General features: G+C 37.3%; 1 protein-coding gene across 1 annotated transcript in view; it reads right to left on the bottom strand.

Moving 5' to 3' along the window:
* Nucleotides 1–2,396: 2,396 nt before the first annotated feature.
* The window catches only part of FTCDNL1 (formiminotransferase cyclodeaminase N-terminal like), a 32,018-nt gene continuing 16,548 nt past the window's right edge, over nt 2,397–17,866 (bottom strand). Inside the window, 3 exon segments of the mRNA XM_030323757.1 lie at nt 2,397–2,561; nt 3,673–3,733; nt 8,419–8,593. Of these exon segments, the coding sequence (XP_030179617.1) occupies nt 2,397–2,561; nt 3,673–3,733; nt 8,419–8,593 (401 nt within the window).

The following is a 17,866-nucleotide window of genomic DNA, read 5'->3' on the forward strand; positions in this document are numbered from 1 at the left end:
TCAACAGCAGTAAGAGGTCTTGGAGGTCACTTCCAAGGCCATTTCAACAGGGGTTGCAATTCAATGCCAAGCCTCAGGGTCAGGAAGACAGGAGTAAGTCATACTGTGTGCCCATCCCTTCCTCCACAAATACACACCTGGCAGAGTTAGGCTAACATCTTATTCAAATTAATCTCAACAACAGTCTTGATAAGGGAATAAGGTCACTAAAAAGTGACAAACAGCCTTGGAATTGGGAAGGGCAAAGATACTTCTGTGTCTCATGACAATGTGGATTTGACAGGCTTTGGAGCATTATGTATACCTTTTTTGGTATAACCTGTTGATAGCACCTCTTTCTTCCATTTCCAGCTTCCCAAGTGACTGGGACTGACATTGCCACTCTAGTGCCCTGTTACTCTAGAGCCCAGGGGCAAATGTCCTGCTTTTCCCTGCTTCAGGGATGGTGTAGCTCATGTTACATAAATAGCCCTGCTCTAATTATAGTTTATGTTATAAGAAGGACAACTTGGTTAAATTAGCATTGGTATAAAAAGCTTAGGTTTGCAATTTCTTCATTTGGGGGGAACCTTACATTTCTAAAAGCAAAGTTGACTAGAGATTGATGGGGGATAAAAGGCTGACCTCATCTTCAGCATATGACAATTCCTTAGCTACTACTTCAACATTATTTTACTGTCATTGCTTTTTCTTGCTACTTTCAAACTTATTACTCATGATGTCAGTATCCATCAGAGATATCCTGCTGAGTTCACTTTCTCCCAGACAGCCGTGGTTTGGGGGTTTTGCTGCCTAGTCTGTGTACTTTCATACTAATAGACGTTTTACGGAAAATCAGCACACGGAAACCACATTTCATCTTTTTCCCACACATGTACATAATGAAACATTTCAACTCCCGAAGCTGGGCCTCCTCCTACTGGGAATTCTGCAGGAATGAATCAGATTACATTTCTCCATAATGCTGATTTCATAAAAATTAAATTTCCTAACAGTCAATACATCTCTCTCTCATAATTTCATATACCAATCACTTACTCTAAATATCTTTGAGAATTATATCGGTTTTAACATTTCACAGAGTACGATTGGAAATTTTTTTGTCAATGCTAATGTCATTCATTAACAAAATATCCAAGCATGGTTTCTCTCTCCTCTACCCCCCAACAGGTAATGTTACAAATAGTCCTATTTCCTCAAAGCCAATATACATACCTTACTGTGACTGGAGAAGGGGCCTCATCTCTACCATCTTTGCAACAAATAGTTGGATCACACTCAGATTTTGCTGAGGAATAACCATGTGCTAGGTTATACAGTAAGTTCAACTATTCGAAATACATATTGGACCCATTGTGCTTTGCTATTCCAGAACTTCGATATGCCAACAAACATTCAGATATTCACATGTAGTTTATCCAAATGGGGAACAAGTCACCTTCAACAGAAATTTCTTCATATAGACCCCAGGCTCTTCTTCCCCACACTATGGTGGCATGGGCCATTCCATCCCTATAGTCATAGGACTTTTCCTAACTCTCCTACCCAGCAAATTCTAAAGGGCCTTTTACCACCATGAGCCTCATAACTCTCCCCTTTTTAGTAGACTTTGCAAAACTGATCATTCTTGCTAGTAAATGAATTCATTTCCTAAGATAAATTGTTAAAGATTTTAAAAAGTTTAGATACTAAGCTTATAGTGCAAGAGTTCCATAAAGAATACACTTGTACCAACAATGATTTACTTAATTAAAATAAAAATTCCCTCAAAAGCCTACTTTAAAGTTAATTGTTTCTGAGAAAAAATAAAATTAAACATCAGAAGTAACTTTTATATTCTTTTACCTAAAATAAGAGGTAACCAATGAACACAGAATGATCATTTTCTGCATATACCCTTGTTATATGTATTTTAAATTCTGTTAAACTTTACTTACACAATAAGTTATTTTGTTTTAGTGCTTTACCTTATTCAAGCAGTGAACACACAGAGACATTCAATGAATCTGAGAACTTTCTGACCTAATCAGGTAGTAGTTTCCTCCCTATGGGGTTATGAGGCCACGACCCATTTCTCCCTTGGAAAAAAAAAAGAGGGAGAGAGAGAGAGGGAAAAAAAAAAAAAAAAACCTGCTTTCTGCCCAAATGCATGCTTTTCCAATTTCCTCAATTTAATCCTCCCCAAGTCCAACACCAATATGGTGATCCAATTCTAAAGAATCTAATTCTGCATTTAAATCCAGCAGTCCCATTGACCTTATTCGAATGCTGAATTTGATTTTTTATGCTAATTTAAACTTAGTGAGAATTTTTAAATAAGGGAGATAATTAATCCCAGCAAATCGTATTTCTAGTTAAATGTCACAATTAAAGTAATTCCATTTTTTGCTCTAAAATTAGAAACCTGATGTGAAAGTTTGTTTCTCAGTTTGCGGTTTCGCTAGGCTCCCGCCTCCCGCAGATTGGCACTCGGCTGCTCTGGCGGCAGCATGAATCTCCTCACTGCAAAGCTGAAATTCCAATTTTATTCCAACGCAACTGTCAAAACGCCCTGAAGCAAGCTAAAAACAAGGAAAAAAATCTTTGGTATGGTTTCGCTTTCCATGTGTTCTTTAATGAAAAATTTATCATTCTAAATATTGGTGTTTACTCCTAGTTAAATACTTTTTTTTATCAAAAAGAAAAAGAAACTGAGATTCAGTTGCTATTATTTCACAGGGATATATAACAGGCCTGATGTTTTCCTGACAATTCTGTTATTTTCTTGTGTGGAAACACAGTATTTATCATATACTGTATGGCTGGTGATTCAGATATTGTAGAGACCTTATGGTGAACTGATATAGATGTAAACTCTTTATGCCAGATTGTTTAAGCAGAAAAAAACCCAAATGCACTTAATTAACATCTGATGTGTAGCTTTGCAAACACAAATGCAATATTTGTGTTTGAGCACTGGCAGTAATGACTGTGAACTATGCTATTAATGTCTGGTTTAAAGATGCTTGCGGTAGGACCACGTCTGGAATAACACAAATAAAAAACTGCATTCAGACAAAACAATAGTGAAGAGCCCATTAGAAAAATGAAGAAGCAGCACTCAAAAGAAACACATGTATTTTTTTTTTCCCCTTTAGATCAAGATTATTTTCAAAAATAGTTCCGAGCACCATTATCTTCAATCAATTAAAGGTGAAACAATTCTACAGATTTTCCTCTACAGAAAGATTTTCATTTTAAGGGGTCAGAAGTTGCTTAGGGATGTGTTTAGAAGTTCTACTTATTATATTAAGCTACTCTTCGGTGGGTAATATCAAAACATGAGTGAGGAAGGAGTTGAGATGGTGTTTCTGGATATTTTGCATTTTTGTATTTGAAGAGAGAACTTCAATAGTTGCATTGCAGTTTGAATAAATACAGAGACTCTTGTGGACGGAGGTGTGACTCCCTCATTAAATGTTTTTACTGAAACCCTGCTGAGTGCCAGGAACCATACAGGTTGCTGGGTATGAAAACACAAAGAAGGTTAAAAGAAGATAAATCCTAGCCTAAATGTGGTCTTTGTTTCAGAGTAACAAACACAGGAACAGACAGACTTGGAACGCAGGTTCAAAAACATAAACAGCTATTACACCAAAAGCAATTAGTCATCGTTACCTATTGGTCCTTTACGTTTTTAAGAACGTGCACTAAAGGGAAACCGCGGCCGGAACGGGACATTTGATGACTAAAGCTGTAAAACGCAAACATAATTGCTAAGTCTGATGCTCCCATGGCAGGAAGAACGCAGGACTCTTATGCATGTGGTTGGATCCACAGAAAATAAAGCTAAGTGAGAACTGTGTGGCATAGGGTGGGGAGTGGCACCCCAGGAGTCTGAATTCAAGTTCCGCCTCCTAAGGATGCTGCTTCTGCTCAGCTGTCTTTTGGGGAAATGGCTATGATGCTTTCCCACTCTGCGAGGAATTGTGAGCCTCAATTTCTCAACTTTGAATCTCTCAGAGTAACAACAATTCAGAAAGAAATTACAGAGGTAGGTACACATTAGCATCATCATGGAATGAAGTCAGCCCAGGTGAGGGAACCTCTGGTGACTTGCCTGCTCCCAGGTCTCCCATAGCAGAAGAGCACCCGTCACTAGCTCATGTGGCAACAACACCTAAGTCCTTCACATTTCAGTTTTAGGTCACATACTTAATTACACATTGAGACGTTCATTTTCCCTCATCCCAACTAGATTTGCAAGCAAACACAGAAAATTGTGAAAACAGGTTCCTTAAATCAAGACTCACTCTCCACTTAGAAATTGTTTCTCAAAGGCTAGACAAAATTTTTTGGTGTGGAGTAAATTTGGTTGCTCAACATCAAGAAAAGTGCTCGATGCTGCACTTCTTATTTACGGAGAGAAAGGGAAGCAGGGGCAGCCTTCAGTAACCCATTTCAATTCCAGGACATACCAATTCCTCCATCCACGATTCCCACGAAACCACACCTCAGAGAACTGTCCTAGAATTTTTAAACAATAATGCATATATGCAGGCCATTCATACAACATATCAGCCAGGAGTGTTTAAGTTATCTCATAAATGTTTAGGGTTTTTGAATATATATGTATAAAGTATTTATCTATAGACCTAAAAGTATCAACTACTACTGCTTTGCCCTTATTTATGTTCCCTATGAGTTAGCCAACTACAAACTTTTAAAAAGAACCTGGCTTAAAAGATTTTGCATGTTTGGCATTGACTAAGGGTGGTTTGTTAATCATTTCTGAACTCACTTTTTTTTTTCTCTTCTGTTTATAATATTCTGAGGGAACTTCAAAACAGAAACCTGTTCCCGTATAGGTTCTGCTTCCTCTCGAGTAGTTTATCAAGCTGTAAGTGGTCAGCTCATAGCACCAACCATTTCTACTTAATTTTTTTAAGAAAAGGAATAAACACAGCCAACAATGTGTTGAGACTTTTCTGTTTTGATGGGAGGAATGAAAAAATATGCTGAGAAATACTGATGTCAATTTAAAAAAAATGTTAGAAGAGTATATTAAGTCATTATATTAACAAATAAGAAGGGAATTGGTCATTGTTGGAAACTAAATTCACTGAGAAACTAGATGAATAACATCTATCTTAATGACAGAAGTGTTATAAGCTCTCCTTCAATAGATACTGCTTTAAAAAACTAAAGCATTTACTCCTTCCTACATAAATTTTTAAGGGAGAATTCATACAAATATAGTAACCTAAGATTTCAGTTAATCATATCTCAAACTTGAATTACAATCTGGTTTGTGAAATATTAGAAACTAATTATTTATCCAAATTCCTTATTTACAGTTCCTCCTTGAAACATTTTATTTTTCTGCTCTTAGCATCTGCTTTGAGCCTCCTTAAATGAGGGGTCTCTGGATGAACATTGCCTGCCTCACCTTGGCAACTCTTGTAATTTTCATGTGTTTTGTACAAACTAAGGTCTCTATCTTGTCAGGAGATATTAGCAATAAAGACATGGGGGAAAAAAGAGTTGTGCTAGTTTTTCCTTCTTATCTTAAACCTTCCATCAAACCCAAACTGAATGAATACACTGCAACACAGGTTTTATAAAACTGACCACTGCAAAACCTTAATAATTGCCCTTCAAGTTGATTTAGAGAAAATGTGAAAGTTGGAACCATTAAGAATTTAAAAATTGTTTTTCTTATAAATATATGAGATAAATAAAATACATGCACATATATTGTACCATACTGAAATCACACTGTTTTTACCACTTTAATTATTTGGCCCTGACACTGGCTGCCCCCTTTGCCTAAGACTCTTCTCCACATCTCCATGTGGCTAACAGTCTCACCCCTTCAAGTCTTTCCTCCAGTACTGCCTTCACAATGAGGCCTACCCTGGATTATCTCATTTAAAATCACAATTCACTCTTACCCCAGAACTCATGATGATGCCCCTTGTCCTGTTCAGTTTTTTTTTTTTTTCTTTTGGCCACATCACCTATCATTTGCTAGCTCACTATAGAATTCATTATTTATTAAGCTCATTATTTATTATCTTTTCACCCCCTTCCCACTGGAATATAAATTCTTTGAGGGCATATAAATTCTATTTTGCACACTGACCACAGTGCCTGGCACATACTAGGTACTTAATAAATATTTGTCACATTAGCCCACTAATTACAAACTCTTTCTACATTGTGTTGTATTTTCCATATCACTAAAAATTCTTCCAAAACTTCACACCTAATTGCTTCTATAGTAATCTTTCATTTGGGGATGCTATAGTTTATTTAATCATTCCCAAACACTGAATATTCACAATGTTTCCAGTAGTCGCTATTATAAATAATGCTTTGATAAACATACTTGTGCATAAGTACATGTACCTTTTATTATTTCTGTAGGATTTATCACTAGAACTGGAATCCCTGTAAGGCAGTTATATACATTTTTAGAGCTGTTGATACATATCTCTGACTCACTTCCAGGAGGTTTTTTTTATACTACCATTAACAGTATGAGTGCCTCTAACTACATCTTTCCCAGAACTAAACATTACCTTTAAAATACCATCTTTAAACATTTTCGTGCCAATTTGGGCATCTTAAAGTCTTAACTTAGGATTTGCAGATGTTGATGAAATTATTCATGTAAGTCATAGATCTCCGTGTAGAGTAAAATAAAGAAGACACTAGAAATCCCAAAGGGTTGTCTATTTCAAATCAAAAACATGTAAAATAGCTGATGATGGAGTTGAGACACAGATAATCCCAACCACAAGCAATTCTTTCATGAGACTGGGAAGCAATATTCACTTTGGGTTAAACAATTACAAACCAAGTTTGCTCCTAGGAGACTTAATATGAACATTTAACCTAAATATGCTTTTTCTGTTGGGTCCCAAATACTGACCCATTCATTCTCACTGCACTGCAAAAACAAGAATTAAGTTTTTCAAGGGTTTGCTTAACCTAATGCTAAAGCCAGTTCTTCTGTCCCCCAAGACTAGTAACCTGTTTCTAACTCCTATCCACCTGACCAATCCCAGTCACCTGGAGCTGCACTGGCTGGGTCTGTGGCACGATCCCTTCCATCTTTGGTGAGCTCAAATTAGAAACCAGGAAACAGATTTCTGAAAGTTAGTTACAAGCCTTACACTTCTACATTTGTGAGACAAATTGTGGGAAAATATGTGAGGTTCAAATTGGCAGGGAGCAATCAGTTTCTTCCTTTTTTCCATGACTAAATACTGGAAAACATTTATAAATCACGTTTTAATAAATCTCTCTACAAAGAATTGTTAAAATGGTGCTTCAGTACTGTATCTGCCACTTACTAGCTGTGATTTCAGCTTCACAGTCTTGTGAGGGAGATATAATTATTATGTCCATTTTATAGATATGGGAACTAAGGCTTCATGAGATTAATGGCCAATACACAGCCAGGCCAGGATTTGAGCACAGCCTCACAGCTTATGCTTTTCTCATTGTACTTTCTACTTGACTGTACACATCATTTGTTTAAGAGTGGAATTGTGCACAAGGCCTGTGGGCAACCACGGCTGAGCTGTGCCACAAGGAAATGTCCCCGCCTACCTCTTGCTCCTTGGGCATCTGGCATTTTAATAACTGCTAGATAGGTATTAACTGACTACCAAAATGCTGCCTGACATGATTTAGTCTGTGACCCCTGCAGAAGGCATTTGAGAAGGAAAGAATTAAGACTCAAACAAATGGCACTAGCATGGAAAAGAGCAGGGAACAGGGAGCTGGATTTGGACAGGGCACTGCCTGTTCCTAAGGGAAGCCCTAAGCACAGGAGAGGAGTGGAGCAGCAGAGAGAAGCAGGAGTTGATGAGCTCCAAGGAAAGAGAGAATACCATTCCCAGTGTTTGTTCTCTCTGTTCCAGGAGTCCACTGCCTCAAAAAGCTTTTCCTCAGGGTGGCTCTAGGACTGATTTCAAGCTGCAAGCCTCAACTTGGCCACACGGGATGTTCAAGTACTGAGAGACTTTCGTATCAGGTCAAAGCAGCCTCTGTTCAAGTCCCTATACCCCAAGTGTCCCCATCACACCCCAAAGATACAACCCCACGCTCGGAGGCACAGCAGCAGACCTCCAGGTGCCTTCCCCGGTGTCAGGAGCAGCAACCATTCTCATCACCGGCCATGCTGCAGGGCTCATTAAAGATCTTGAATATCACCCTTGGGAGTTCTCATCGAACATGTGACCAGGTTTCCAGCCTCTCTAGTCAGCTTATGAAGGCATGGGTGAGAGTAAAAGCCAAGAGAAGACCCTCATCTGATTCATGAAGGAGCCCCCAATCATAAACGCTTCTGCTTATGTGGGAGAGACCAAAGGAAGGGGACCTCAATATTCTAACAAATTTAAAAACAAAAGCAGAACAAAAACATACTGAGAACCTGTTAAATCACATCTTCGGGCAGGTGCAGCTCCCGGGTCAGATCCAAGAGCGCTGAGATCTCTCCTCCAAAGCCAGTCCAGTTGCTTCCTTCTCTGGAGGAAATCGGCCTCGCCAAGGAGAAACATGCCACAGCCAGGAACATGCAGAACCAAATTCTCAGAAAGGCCTATGAGCAGTGGGAAATTTTATCAAAATTAAATTGAAATCAAACCCAATAAAAAAAGTAGAGCATATGATTTTTTTATTGTGATAAAATACATGGAACATAAAATCTACCACTTTAACCAACTGTAAGAGTACATTAAGTATCCTCTATCACTGTATAACCATCACCACTAAACTTAATTTACACAATTTTTAAAAATCAAAGCTTGGGTCAAATTAATTTTCCCTTGAAGTTAGCCTCATGATAAAAGTTTGTCTTTGTAGAAGGCTAAAATCTCCAACCTATAATAAATCTAGTTTCACATGGTAAATTCATCACAAGAATTAATGAAATTGGTGCCTTCAATTTTTGGACAATTTTATAACAGTGCCAAATTGCTTATATTGTTAAGAAAAATCAAAAGTTAAGAGTAAAAGGATCAGATCTGCACTGTAACCTCTAGCTACATGTACTATTAAATTTAAATTCTAGTTAAGCTAATTATAAAGGAAAAAATAAAATTGTCACGATTTGTGAGTGACATATATATAGAAAATCTTAAAGACGCCATCAAAAACCTGTTAGAATAAACGAAATCAGTAAAGTTGTAACATACAAAATCAATACACAAAAAGCTGTTGCATTTCTATACACTAATAATGAACTATCAAAAAGAGAAATAAAGGAAATAATCCCATTTATAATTGCATCAAAAAGAATAAAATACCCAGGAATAAGTTTAACCAAGGAGGTGAAATGTGAAATGTATATTGAAAATTAGATATTAATGAAAGAAATTGAAGACAACACATAAAAACAGAAAGATAGTCCATGCCCAATATTGATTGGAAGAATCAATATTGTTAAAATGTCCACACTACCCAAAGCAGTCTACAGATTCAATGCAATCCCTATCAAAATTCCAACTACATTTTTCACAGAAATAGAATACACAATGCTAAAATTTGTATGAAGCCACAACAACCCTGATAGCTAAAGAAATCTCGAGAAAAGAACCAAGTTTCTCTGTTCTTTTCATCATGCTCCCTGAGTTCAAAGCCATGGTAATTAAAAAAGTATAGTATTGGGGTGGTTGGGTGGCTCAGTTGGTTAAACTTCCAACTCCCGATTTCGGCTCAGGTCATGATCTCACAGTTCATGAGTTTGAGTCCTGCATCAGGCTCTCTGCTGACAGCCCAGAGCCTGCTTGGGATTCTCTCTCTCTCTCTCTCTCTCTCTCTGCCCCTCCTGCATGTGTGCGTGTGCTCTCTCTCTCAAAATAAATAAATAAACTTAAAAAAAAAGTATGGTATTGGCATAAAAACAGACCCATAGATCACTGGAACGGAATACAGAGGCCAGAAATAAACCCACACATATATGGTCAATTAATTCAGGACAAAGGAGCCAAGAACATATAATGGAGAAAGGACAGTCTCTTTAACAAATGGTGCAGGGAAAACTGGACAGTCACATGGAAAAGAATGAAACTAGAGTATAATTTTGCACCATACACAAAAATCAACTTGAAATGGATTAAAGACTTGAATGTAAGACCTGAGCCCATAGAAGTCCTAGAAGAAAATATAGGTAAATTCCTTGACATAAGTCTTGGTAATGATTTTTTTAACCTGACACCAAAAGCAAAAGCCAAGAAGAGCAGAAATAAGTAAGTGGGATGACATCATACTAAAAAGCTCTTCACAGCAAAGGAAACCATCAACCAAATGAAATGGTAGTCTACTGAATGGGAGAAAATATTTGCAAATCATGTATCTGATAAGGGGCTAATATCCAAAATAAATAAACAATTCTTACAAGCATAGCAAAAAACAATCTAATTTAAAAATAGGCAGAAGACATGAATAGACATTTTTCCAAAGAAGGCTTACAGATGGCTAACAGGCACATGAAAAGATGCCTCAACATCCTCAATCATCAGGGAAATGTAAATCAAAACCACAGTGAGAGATCACCTCATACTTTTCAGAATGGCTATTATCAAACAAGTGTTAGTGAGGATGTGGAGAAAAGGGAACACTTGTGCGTTGGGATGACATCATACTGTATGGGAATATAATTTAGTGCAGCCACTATGGAAAACAGCATGGAGGTTCCTCAAAAAATTAAAAATAGAACTACCATATGATCCAGCAATTCCACTTCTGGGTATTTATTTGAAGAAAATGAAAACACTCACTTGAAAAGATATCTGCACCACTGTGTTCATTGCAGCATAATTTATGAAAGCCAAGAGATGGAAACAACCTGAGTGTCCACCCATGGATGAATGATAAAGAAATTGTGTCACACACACACACACACACACACACACACACAATTATTCAGCCATAAAAAAGAAGGAAATCTTGCCATTTGTAACAAAGTGAATGGGCCTCAAGGGAATTATGCTAAGTGAAATATATCTGACAAAGAAACAACAAATACCATATGATCTCTCTTATATGTAGAATCTAAACAAAACAAACAAACAAACAAAAAACAAGCTCATAGATACAAAGAACACATTGGTGGTTGTCAGAGGTGGGGTGTGGGGGTATTGGGAGAAATGAGTGAAGGGGAGTCAAAGGGTAAAAATAAAAAATAAAATTTAAATAAATAAATAAAATATAATTAAAAATTAAATGTGGCAGTAGACACATTTCAAGGGTTTAGTAATCACACATGGCTAGGAGTCTCCCTATTGGACAGTGCAGATATAGCATATTTCCATCATCATAGAAAGCTCTACTGGATAAGCACTAAGCCAGATATTCTGTAAGGAAGTCTAATATTTAAAATTAATTGGAGGCTACTCTGAATGACAACTTGTTTTCATCCTCTTTCTCCATTCCTTATTTCTGGATTTCCTGTCTCTAACCTTATCTTCCAAGGCAGATTACAGAATTGTTTTCCTATTTATTCTGGAGAACTGCTTCAGAGGACTTCTGTTTGCTGCAGATGGCATCTTTTCATGGGGCTAATTGCAGTCCCCTGTAACCAAGGATAGAGATGGCATACATGTGGGTTGGATATATAAAATTTAGGTATTTAGAAAATTGTGGTATTGCCTTAGGATGGCAGGAGTATGAGCCTTCTTTATTTAGAGGTACGTTATGGAACACCAGAGGATAAGATGGGGCCTCTAGCCACAACAAGCATAGAAAATCGGTCCAACTGCAATTTTAGAGTTGGCTGTTTTTTCGTTTCTAATGTAGACCGCCATGTTGGTGGGAAGGGTAAAATGTGGAAGATACTTAAAAACATTTTGTACCTCTGGGGTGCCTGGGTGACTCAGTCAGTTAAGCATCTGACTTTGGCTCAGGTCACGATCTCACGGTTCTCGGGTGTGAGCCCCACATCAGGCTCTGTGCTGACAGCTCAGAGCCTGGAGCCTGCTTTGGATTCTCTGTCTCGCTCTCTCTGCCCCTCACCTGCTTGCACTCTGTCTCTCTCTCTCAAAAATGAATAAACATTTAAAAAAACTTTTTTAAAATATACTTTGTACCTCTGGGTTGTATTAAATCTAGGAACATGTTCTTTCTTTGAGTCAGGTTGGGACTCAAGCATTGGAAGCCCATGATGTTATACACACCACAAAGAAAGTCTCCAAATGTTACTAAGTGATCTCTGCTTCTTTAACACTACATCAAGATACCAAAGGACCACAGCTGGTGGGTGTGGCCAGGTGCTCGGGACACACAGCCAACTGAGGTTTAGGAATTATAAAATAATGTATAGGCAGTTGGTTAAATTCTCCCTCAAATCTGGAATGGCAGGGGGTGGGCATGGCAAGAACATTTAGGAGAGTTAGGGTATTAAGACATCGTAATATCTGACAACTCTCCAAATTGTTCTGATCACCCATATCTGCTCCACAGTGACTTAGAGTGACTCATACTTTGGCTGCTGCAGGAGTACAGAGCACAAACTGTGATGCCTACAGTCTCCCCTCCTAAACAGTGTGACGTGCTTTCTGGCTTTGCCCAGCTCTCTGCCTATCCAGGCCAGCACCTCCATCTGGAACTATCGTTCTGGAGCAGTGCATGCATTTATAAAGCCCAGAATGTCTGCAAAGAAGTATTCTTGGAGCCTGGTTCCTAAAGACCAAAGCAGTGGGAGAGATTTACAGGAGCAGCCCCCAGCTGTTAGTCAGCAATAGGGGTTCAAGGACAGGGGTGCATTTTGGTTTAGTGCAAATAACATGCCTTTTGAAGCCAGAAGATACCAGTTTGAATACAGTTTCCGCTCCTTAATAGCTATTTGGGATCTTGAACAATTTACTTGATATCTCTGAGCCTCAATTTCTCTGTAAAATTAAAAAAAAAATTGTTAAGCTTCCTCGAAAGGACCAACTCCTTATCTAGAAATGTGGCAATTAAAAGGAATAGGAAAAATCATTTATCCTGCCTTTCCTGTATAAATTGTGTTTCAGGGTAGGTAGATAGCCTGAACTGATGACAGATTTTTTTTTTTTTAACAGAAAAAAAATCCAACTAATACGTGTGCAAGTACTGATATAATTAGAAAGTTGTCATTTCACAGCACCTAAGAAAATAATTATTTCAGACAAAGATCATCAATAAATGAAGCCCTCCAGAAAATTCCAGTAGAAACAAAGGTAATTCATCTTTGCACCACCAGATCTGAGATAACCAGACATTATCACATCTTGTTACAAGTGTAGCAGAAAGCTCTAGGCCCACCTTTTAAGAATTTTTGCCAAAAAAAAAAAAATTGAACTTCAAACCAATCAAGCCTCTAAATCTAACTTAAAGATTATAAAAAAATGTGAGAGATGGAGACAAAATTCAATGATACCACAAGAGAGTAAACAGATTCAGGACAACTGCCCCAGTTTCTACAACCAGTAATGGCAGGAAAAAAGGGAGTGGGGAGGGTGATGCAGGGCGACTGGTCTAGATCAAAACTGAGAAAGAGACAATAAATCAATGCTGTGTGTGAATGAGGTGTACATTCAGATTCAAATAAGCCCATCACAGAAAGACATTTGCCCGGATTATACACTGGATATTAGATGATACCAAAGAATTATCATTTTGCCAGGTGTAAGGACACTGTGGTTATGTAAGAGAATGTCCATATTGCTTAAAGATCTATATTAAATATGTAGGAATAAAATAACATGATCTTTGGAACTTGCTTTAAAATACTTCAGTAAAATCAAAGGAAAAGAAAGAGGAAGGGTAAGGAATGGAGAGCAAAATAAAGGAAGAAAAAAAAAGTAGAGAAACAGCTCCATAGAATGAAGGAAGAAATTTAGATTAAATAAGCTAAGAGAAGCACCTAGCACAATCCCTGGTACACAGGACTCTAAATGCTTGCTTCCTTTCCTCTTTGCAAGCCCACCCTAATGTTCTGAATTCCAAAAATTCTGGATACCTTCCTGGATGGGTGTGTCCCTACCTACTAGAAATCCCTAAATATTCTAACACCCCCCTTCCATGCTCTCTTCTACACAAAATCATGGTGGAAGGATTCTAACTTAATTTTTGTTCTTTAGTGAAGCCAGAAATGGAAATATTTCATTATTTGAATACAGTGAAAAGACAACAAAAGCCAGAATGATAGAGTAATAAGGATAGTATATGACACTCTTCATATTCAAGGAAATACCATTTGTGCTTCTAATAATTGCAACTTAGGGGCCCATGGCGGGTGGGATTTGTAATTTTACTGAAAAGTAAATTTAGATTGCCTGCATTTTAAAGAAAAGCATCAATTTAGTCAGAAGCTTACTAGCAAGTTATTTTATTTGTGATATAAATTACATATTCAAAAGAGCTAGTTTTAATTTTATTATTTTATATTCACAATTAATCTATGTTAAAATCATCCCATGTTAACTTCAAATGATCACACCATGCAAATCAAACACATTTTACAGAAGATAAAGATTCTGAATACTTCAAGCTCAAGCCCGTGGGAAACTACGACTCATCAGTTTTCAGATAAGTGACATTATTATTTAAAACAATAGTTCCGTGTGCATTTCCTGTAAAGCTGCCACTTCCTCTACAGTGGAGTCCAATGTTTCCAGAGCAGGGACTTTCAGCACTTTCAATGAATCCCAAAAAACCAGGACTTCTGAACTAATAATCTTTGTTTCATAGATGTGCTCTCCCTCCACTGAAATTCATTTCTCCCTCTTGTGTGTTCACACAGTATTTTACCTCTTTTATACAATATAACATCAAATCTAACCTACTTGTATTATATAGTTAATTGTGGACTTTTGTTCCTCCATCCAGGTTTCATATTCCCTGAGGCAGTGCCTTGTAGTTAACACTTTTTAGGTTGAATTGAATTTGGTTCCTAAGCGCTTTGCAGGCATTGGAATAACTGCAAACCAGGGTGAGTGGTGTCCATTCCAAACATACAAAAGAGAGTAAAGGGGTTGCTATGTTAACGAAGTGAGAATTGGGTTTAACAGCAGTGGGAGTACAACATATTCTTAGTGAGAAACCATGGATCCATTTTCCACCATTATCTTCATGTTTTACAAGCTGCCCTCAGAACAACAGTCCCATCAGCAGCTGTCAAAAGCTACCTGTACCTATGGGCTGCCTCAACCAGTCAGTACCATCACACAAGGCAAACATCTGGATCACCTTGCACAGAAAGAGTATGATGCCATCATGCTGGTCTTGAAACAAGCAAAGCAAAACCCTGCAGCTTCCTAAATTGTGCTCTATTTAAAGAGTAATAGTTTTTCATTTTTCTTCCATTTTTGACAATTTTTTCCCACCATCATTAACGGTTCTATCAATTTTCACTAGTTTTCTCTTGAAAAGGCTGATAGTAACAATATTTTCTCAATATATTTGAACCCTCCTGATTGGGTGACCTTATTTACATTTTTATACATGTGTATTCATCACTTTTAGTCTTAACTTTAGAGACATCTATGAGTTTGGTTAAACCTCTTTGTAAAAGGAGGGATCGATGCAATGAGATGCCTCCACTCAATGAGAAGTTTAAGCTTCATATTCTTAACAAAACACTTTTCTCTGAGCCTATAACAGACAGACATAAGGGTGGCTGAAATGCAGTATTTAATGAGAAGCTACAATAAAGTTGTATGTAAAGACAGTAGTTAAGGATCTGCTTAATTAAATGTCTATGCCTTCCTTACACTAACACATACTTCATGTCTCCAGTGGTATTTAATATCATCCTTTTCCCTTCTGCTTTTGTTTCGTTCAGGACTTAGGACTACTGGTATAAATGGAGTTAAAATTTAACTGTTAAACAGAATTGCATTTCAGCACGAGGAACATAACTGACGAACTCAGTTTTGTTATGTTTTTAATAGCAGCCAAAAGACACAACCAGGAAAAAAACTCAAGCCTGTCATTCCTTTTCTTCTAGGAATGGATAATTTTTTTTTCCTCTGACCGACGATATGATGTGTGGCTTATCATAATTACTTTTAAACTGGAACTCTAATGATACCTAAACAAGAATCAACTTTTTTCATAAGTACACAGCAATCAGAAAGAGTATTTTTCAACCCTATCACCTCGCACGCAGTAACAAGTAAAGGGAAAGAAGCACAGAATCTAAAAATTAAACTGGGTGCTAGACTTGAAATCTTACAAGCGTCCTATGGTTTTAGTCTAGCTCTCTTCATATAGCCAAGTTTTTTGTTTAGTTGATTTTTTATTTATGTATTTTTTAATGAGAAGGGGAAAAAAAAGATTCTCTACCAGAAGCCATAAAAATCTCTCAGATGGTAAAACAGATAGCCCTAAAAGTTTTTGCCTAAATTCATACAAATACCTAAAATAAAACTGGCCGATTCATCTCACAGTCCTTTCAAAGAGAAGTCATTTGAAAATACAGCATCGTAGTGTCATGCTGCACTGCCTCTAATTAAGTGCAGACTAGGAAAAAATTATTCTTCCTTCAGTCCAGGGAAGGGGGTGGAAATTTCTCTCTTTGCAATTCAAGATTATTTTAAAGATAGACCATTTCTTTTCCAATATCTTCATCAAACAGAGCTGTTAAGAATTGTCTCTCAACCATCCATCCCCAAAGAGCACGAAGATACCCAGTATTCGCCCCATATGCTCGGCTTTGAAGTGTGAAGCTGGGACCGTCCCACTAGACTCTTCCGCCACCATCAAAGCCATCTCATTACGCCCTGCGCTGAGAGTTAAAGCGCGGGGCCCTAACCGCTCCAACACAAACACTGCATTAACAAAGCAACCACAATATTCCTCCCCCACAAGGCTAGAACTTGAAGAAATTTTTACCATATGTACATATGCACGAGATACGAAAATTTATTATGCTAGAACATCATTGAGAAGTACATTAAACATGCTGACTAGAACTGGATGTTATTCTAAGGGACTGGAAAAAAAATAAAATGCAGCTGATCTTTATGATGAAAGAAGAGAAACATCAGGCTGAAAAACGAGATCAAGTGCAATTCCTAAATTGCATTTCTACTGACACATTCTGTTGCCTGTTCTTTCTTGAAGTAGCAGAAAACAATTTGGGGGGGGGGGCACAAAACTCTAGGGGACATCACTGTATGCTACTGTTCACTCCGTCATGCTTCATTCCTAAAGGGCAAATAAGCATACAAATAATGATACACTGATAAAAGAATCTACGATTCAAAATGAACAGAACTTGCTAAGAAAAAGTAATTCCACTTGTGTCTCTGAGTTGTCAGTTTTTCACTGGCCTGGCAGTAAAAAATAAAGTGCAAAGAAAAAAAATTTGTTACCTACTATGGAAATGAGCTCATGGAGAAATGAGGGTAAACACTTGATAAATTTTCATGTAAAACTTAATCTGGCAAAATATGTTAAAATATTTGTACCTAATAATTCCATTCCTTTCTTTTTGCACTAGAGAAATTCGTGCATTTGTGCACAAGAAAGACTATTCAAGAAAGTTCACTACTGCATTATATGTAGTTGGGAAAGATGAGAAATAATCTGAGTGTCCACAAATAGGGGAATAGGAAAAAATGTGATGTATTTACACTTTGATACTATACAGCATTTAAAAGGAATAAACTAGAACTACATGTAATACCATGCACGGATAGATTTCCAAGATATCTTGCTGAATGAAAAAGTTCTATTTTGATAGCATTTATATTTACACACACAAGCAATACTATATTGGGTTTATGACTATATACATACATATACATATACATATATATATATATACATATACATACATAAACAAAAGCATGCAGAAATTCTGAATTCAGAGTGAGAATAATATACTCATACCATAACTTGGCAG

This window comes from Lynx canadensis, chromosome C1 (assembly GCF_007474595.2).
Source record: "Lynx canadensis isolate LIC74 chromosome C1, mLynCan4.pri.v2, whole genome shotgun sequence".
Taxonomy (NCBI): domain Eukaryota; kingdom Metazoa; phylum Chordata; class Mammalia; order Carnivora; family Felidae; genus Lynx; species Lynx canadensis.